The sequence below is a fragment of the Corvus brachyrhynchos genome, unplaced genomic scaffold (genome assembly GCF_000691975.1).
Source record: "Corvus brachyrhynchos isolate BGI_N302 unplaced genomic scaffold, ASM69197v1 scaffold150, whole genome shotgun sequence".
Lineage (NCBI taxonomy): Eukaryota > Metazoa > Chordata > Aves > Passeriformes > Corvidae > Corvus > Corvus brachyrhynchos.
The window spans coordinates 1,606,509-1,613,113 of NW_008236162.1; the positions used below are offsets into that span (position 1 = coordinate 1,606,509).

Genomic DNA, 6,605 nt, shown 5'->3' on the forward strand with positions numbered 1-6,605 from the left:
CCCCCGGGGTCCCCCCTCCCCCGGGAGCGGCCGCAGCCTCGGGGACACCCCAGGAACCGGACACAGGTAATGGGGGAGCTGGAATGGCTGTGCTGGGGGCAGGGATGGATCGGGAATGGGTCAGGAATGGATCGGGAATAGTTTGGGAATGGATCAGGAAAGTCTGGGCTTGGTTTGAGGGATGGATCAGGAATGTCTGAGCTTGGATCAGGGAATGGACCAGCAATGGATCGGGAAGGGATCAGGAAAGTCTGTGCTTGAGTCAGGGAATGGATCAGGAATGGCTCAGGAGAGTCTGTGCCTGGATCGGGAACGGATCAGGAATGGGTCAGGGAATGGATCAGGAATGGGTCAGGAATGGATCAGGAACGGGTCAGGAATGGATCAGGAACAGGTCAGGAGAGTCTGAGCCGGGATCGGGAATGTATCAGGGAATGGATCAGGAGTGGGTCAGGGAATGGGTCAGGGAATGGATCAGGAACAGGTCCGGAATGGATCAGGGAATGGATCAGGAATGGGTCAGGAATGGATCAGGAACAGGTCAGGGAATGGGCCAGGGAATGGATCAGGAACAGGTCAGGAATGGATCAGGAATGGATCAGGAATGGGTCGGGAATGTCTGAGCTTGGGTCCGTCAAGGGGCAGGATCCAGACCCGGCTGCTGGGGCCAGACACTCTTGGATTAAACTCCAGGAGCACCCGAGCTGGAGCAGAGGGACGATGAGGAATTCAGAGACTGCATTCAAACCTTTCCCCAGAGCCCCAAAGGACCCCGAGCTCCAATGTCCCAAATGCCCAAAATGTCACTTAAAAAACCCCATCTGATGCATTTCTACAAAAACTTGGGAAATAAATTCCCTTTTAATGCAGATCCCGGAAAAGGCACCATGGGCAAGGGGCTGCCCAGAGGGGGAGAAGCAACATCCCAAAATCCCAGTGGGACACAAGATTTTGGGATCAGTGCTGGGGCTGGGCTCAGCCTTTCCCTGCCCAAACATCCGGGGCTGAGTTTGGAATTCTCCAGCGCCGGCTCTCGCTCGCTCCAACAGCGCTGCCGGGGGAATTTTGGCATTAAAAGAAATTTGTACATTTCTGGGATTTCAGGGACAACCAGGATTCACACAGCTGGGAATTAAATCCGTGGCTTTTCTCTCTTCTGTTCACACCTTAAGGAAATAAACTGAGAAATGACCGAAAGCCCAAAAATGGGCTGATTTCCATCTGGATAAAGCACAGAAAGGGATTAACTCCATAAATAAATGTAACCGAGGGGTTTTGGCTGTCGTGGGTGGCACTTCCTGGGAGCTCAGCACCTTCCCGGGTCCCCACTCCGGTGATCCATCGGTGCCACAGGGAATTAGTTGGAGACCCAAGGCCAAGTTTGGGATGTAAGGGGTTAAAACTGCCCTACAATTTCTTGGCATCACCTTGGCGTTATGGGATGGAAAAGGCAGGAATTCGTGCCCGATGCTCTCCACCCGAAGCCTGCCCCGAGCTGCTCGGAGGATTTGTTTCCTTTGGGAATTCCCATTTTCCCAAAGGCACGGGAGGACATTCCAAAGCAGGGCCTGATATGAATCCTGCAAAGCAAAAATTCCTTTGCTATCCCTTGATGGATTGATTCCTTTTATGTCCATTTGGGGCATAAAACCAGAACCTTGGGATTTAGGGAGACCTCCAGCAGCGCTGGAAAGTATCCCTTTTTGGGGATATTATTCCATCCTCTCCTACCTGGGGATATTATTCCATCCCACCCTATTCTATCCTATCCAGGGATATTATTCCAGCCTATCCTATCCTATTTTATTTTGGGATGTTATTCCTATCCTATTTTATTTAGGGATGTTATTCCATTCTGTCCTTTCCTATTTTATTTAGGGATGTTATTCCTATCGTATTTTTTTAGGGATGTTATTCCATCCTATCCTATATTTTTGGGGATGTTATTCCTATCCTATCCTATCCTATCCTATCCTATTCCTATCCTACCTATCCTATCCTATCCTATCCTATTTTATTTGGGGATATTATTCCTGTCCTATCCTGTCCCATCCATTCCTATCCTACCCCTATTCCTTCCCAATTCCTGCCACCCCTTGGATTCCCTGTTCCTATGGAATTCAGGAGGACGTGAATCAAAACCTGCGATTTAGGAAGACAAAACTCCCTCATGTGACTCTCACACCATTAAATTAAAACATTCCCAAGAAAATCTGGATTTTTTTTCCTCTCTCTAAGGGGGAAAACCAAAGGCATTTTGGTGATTTCCAAGCAGGATTTTGTTTCCGAGTGGGAATTTTTGTCCAAGAGGGAATTTTTGTCCAAGAGGGGACTTTTCCAAGTGGTTCATTCCCAATTCTTCCCTTCCCAGACACCCCGGTGGAGCCTTTCCTGTCCGACTGTGCCCCCGCCGTGCATCCCATGGCTCCGCGGCCTCCCAGGCAGGGAAAACGTTCCCGAGCCGCCTTCTCCCACAGCCAGGTGATCGAGCTGGAGCGGAAGTTCAGCCACCAGAGATACCTGTCCGCCCCGGAGAGAGCGACCCTGGCCCGGCACCTGCAGCTCACCGAGACCCAGGTGAAGATCTGGTTCCAGAACAGGAGGTACAAGACCAAGAGGAAACAGCTGGTGGCCGGGATGAGCCGCTTGGACTCGCGCCAGGAAGCGGCCGAATTCCCGGGAATGTCGCTGCTGGCGCTCAGGGGGGCCTGGCCCTACCTGCCCTGCCTCTACTACGTGAATTCCTGGAGCCCCTCCTGGTAGAAAGGGCTTTTTTAGGTGGAAAATATCCGGTTTTTCCTTAAATTCAGAGGGGAGCGATTGGCAGCTCAAAGGTCTCTCATCCCTTACACTGAAATAACCAAAACCAGCCCCAGATTTTAGTTGCAGGGCTCTGGGAATTCCCAGAAAAGCCTTGGCTGTTCCATCCCTGGAAGTTCCCAGATCCAGGCTGGATGGGGCTTGGAGCTGAGGGCACCTGGCACTCTTGAGTGGCTGGAGCCTCTGCTGCTAGAAATGGCTTTTTTAGGTGGAAAATATCCAGTTTTTCCTTAAATTCAGAGGGGAGCAATTGGCAGCTCAAAGGTCTCTCATCCCTTACACTGAAATAACCAAAACCAGCCCCAAAATTTAACAGCATTTAATTCACTGTGTTTGATTCCAAAGCTCTGGGATTTCCCAGGGAACCTGTGGCTGCTCCATCCCTGGAAGTTCCCAGATCCAGGCTGGATGGGGTTTGGAGCTGGGGGCACCTGGCTGTACCTGCCCTGCCTCTACTGCGTGAATTCCTGGAGCCCCTCCTGGTAGGAACGGCTTTTTTAGGTGGAAAATACCCTTTATCTTGGATATTAAGGAATATTTCCCGAAATATTTCCTGGATATTTCCTTAAATTCAGAGCGGGGGTGGGGGGTCGCCGGCAGCGTTTTGTAGCGGGAACACGAAATTCCCTCACCGCAAACACGGGGAAAAAAACCCAAAGGAAAAGCCCCAAATGTTAACAGCATTTAATCCACCGTGTTCCATTCCAGAGCTCTGGGAATTCCCGGGGAATCTGTGGCCGCCCCATCCCTGGAAGTGCCCAAATCCAGGTCGCCACCCGGAGGTGCCCTGGATGCCACCCTGGCAGGGACAATGGGGCAATGACAGACGGGTTTTGCATATCCGGGTGTCGGCCCTGCTGCAGCGCTCCGGGGTTTTAAAGGAGCAGCAGCTCCAAGGCTTCACTTCCAGAGCAGCAAACCCCGTTTGCAGCTGGAATCTGGGGGTTGGAGCCGCCTTTTCCCGAGCCGAATCATCCCAGAATTCCGTGAATCAGCCCAATTCCCGGCGCTGGGTCACCAGAACAGCAAGAGGATGATGCCAGCTTGTCGTTTTTAGGGAAAAAAACTCCCGTTTGCACTTCCAGAATAGAAAAAATTGAATTTTTTTTTTTAAATTTATACTTAAAGTGTCATCAATTCCATGGGGAAAGTGTGGGAATAAGGGAGATTTCCAAGGGAGGAAATGCATTTTCTCAGCCGGAGTAACCTGGAGCAGATTTAATCTCCTGGAACTCAAATCTTCCCTGGGAAGCTCCAGGAACGTTCCTCTGGTTCCTGCTCTTCCCATTAAAATCCCAGTGCTGCCATTCCCTCCTGGATTAGGGAAACGCAGACAATAAATCATGGGAAGGAGCTGCCTGGATTCGCCCCTTTTCCACAGCATTATTCGGGATCCGCCCTTTTGCCGGGGGACTCCTGCGAGCTCCCAGGCAGAGAGGCAAAAATTCCAGGGGCAAAATTCCAGGGAAGGGAGGACAGGGAGAGGAGGACACAGAGCGGGAGCTCTTTGCAGGAATTATTAATTTCTCTCTTTGCTATCAAAGAGTCTCCCTTAATTTGGAGGCCGAGCTTTGGAATTGTCTCAAAGTAACTTTCGCTATCTCCAGCTCCGTTTCCCTCCCAGCTCCTTCTCCCAGGGCCGGGAATTCCAGCCCGGATTCCAGCATGGAAGGCCATCTCCTCTCCGCTGTTGCAAAGTGTTTCCATCCCTGCCCTGCCCTTATCCACTCGGGAACAACAAAAATCCCTTTATTGACCTCAAAGCCGAGTTCCAGCCGGGAGTGACCCCCCGCCCCGAGGGCACCTCCTGCCCACATCCCATGGATTTCTCTGCCAGAGCCTTGGGATGCTGCTGGAATCCGGGCAGAGACAGCGAATGGGCGCTAAAACCGCTGGGAAAGGGCCCGGAGCATCCCGGTTTGCATGGACAGGGGGGGAATGTTCCACTGGGAAGGGCTGGGAAAATGAGATCTGAACTGGAAATTAACTCTGAACTGGAAATGGGATTTAAGCTGTAAATCAGATCTAAACTGGAAATGAAATCTAAATTTAAAATGAGATCTAAACTGGAAATGAGACCTAAACTGGAAATTAAATCTAAAGTGAAAATGAGATTTAAACTGGGAACTAAATCTAAACTGGAAATGAAATCTAAATCAAAAATGAGATCTAAACTGGAAATGAGACCTAAACTGGAAATTAAATCTAAAGTGAAAATGAGATTTAAACTGGGAACTAAATCTAAACTGGAAATGAAATCTAAATCAAAAATGAGATCTAAACTGGAAATGAGACCTAAACTGGAAATTAAGTCTGAAGTGAAAATGAGATTTAAACTGGGAATGAAATCTAAATCAAAAATGAGATCTAAACTGGAAATGAGACCTAAACTGGAAATTAAATCTAAAGTGAAAATGAAATTTAAACTGGGAATGAAATCTAAACTGGAAATTAAATCTAAATTAAAAATGAGATCTAAACTGAAAATTCAATCTAAACTGAAAATAAAATCTAAACTGAAAATAAAATCTAAACTGAAAATAAAATCTAAACTGGAAATTAGACCTAAACTGGAAATTAGACCTAAACTGGAAATTAGAACTAAACTAAGAAGTAAATCTAAACTGGAAATGAGATTTAAACTGGAAATGAGATTTAAACTGGAAATTAAATCTAAGCTGAATCTCTTGGACGCCTCTTTGGGAAAACGCCGCTGTCCCAGCCGGGTTTTTTTCCTGCTGGGGCTTTCCAACCCCAAATCTCCTCCTCGTGCTCCAGATCCCAACAGCTGCCCCCAGACTCTGCTGGGCCAGCCCAGATAATCCCGGTTTTATCCCTGGGCTTGGTCCTGTCTCCTCTGAGGCTGGTCTGGGATCCTCTGGAATAAAGGCTGCGGGATCTTTCCTAAGAACGAGTTGCTTCCGTGGGATTTTATCCCAGGTTTGGGGTTTCTATTCTGGGTTTGGGGGTTTTATGCCAAGTTTTGGGGTTTTAATCCAAGTTTTGGGGTTTTTATCTTGGGTTTCGGGTTTTTATCCCAGGTTTGGGGCTTAATCCTGGGTTTGGGGGTTGAATCCCAGATTTGGGGATTTTATCTTGGGTTTGGGGATTTTATTCCATGTTCGGGGTTTTAATCCCAGGTTTGGGGGTTTTATCTTGGGTTTGGGATTTTATCCCAGGTTTGGGGTTTTAATCCCGGGTTTGGGGTTTTTAGCCCAGGTTTGGGGTTTTTATCTTTGGTTTGGGGTTTTAATCCCGGGTTTGGGGTTTTAATCCCGGGTTTGGGGCTTCTATCCCAAGTTTGGGGGTTTTATCCCATGTTTGGGATTTTTACCCCAGGTTTGGGGTTTTTATCTTGGGTTTGGGGTTTTAATCCCGGGTTTGGGGTTTTTATCCCAGGTTTGGGGTTCTTCCCATCCCCTTGGGGTTTTTATCTTTGGTTTGCCTGCTGTGAGTGACCCCAAGCGTCCCAGCAGCACCAACAACTGGGACAGAACTCCCTGGAACGAGGTTTGAGTGAGAAATTATCCCCAAATCCTCATCCATCCCTAATTTTAGGTGCTCAGCACCCAATCCTGCCCCATTCCCCCTCCAGCCAGGCACGAAGTATCCCCGAGCACCCCCTGATCCTATTTCCAGGGGATTATTCCCAAAAAAGCCGAGTTTAGGAATGAAATTCCTTCCTTATCACCCCCAAATCCCACAATTCCAGCCCCATCCAGGGTTTTGGAAGCACCATCCCAGTTATTTCTGCTCCCGCTTCCCCCAGCCAGGGCAGGTTTGGG

General features: G+C 48.8%; 1 protein-coding gene across 1 annotated transcript; it reads left to right on the forward strand.

Moving 5' to 3' along the window:
• Positions 1 to 2: 2 nt before the first annotated feature.
• On the forward strand, positions 3 to 5,731 carry NKX3-1 (NK3 homeobox 1; the record flags this gene model as incomplete). Its single annotated transcript, XM_017732340.1, has 2 exons — positions 3 to 66; positions 2,372 to 5,731. Coding segments are annotated over 2 exons (456 nt in total), but the record flags the coding sequence as incomplete, so codon positions are not given.
• Positions 5,732 to 6,605: the final 874 nt, after the last annotated feature.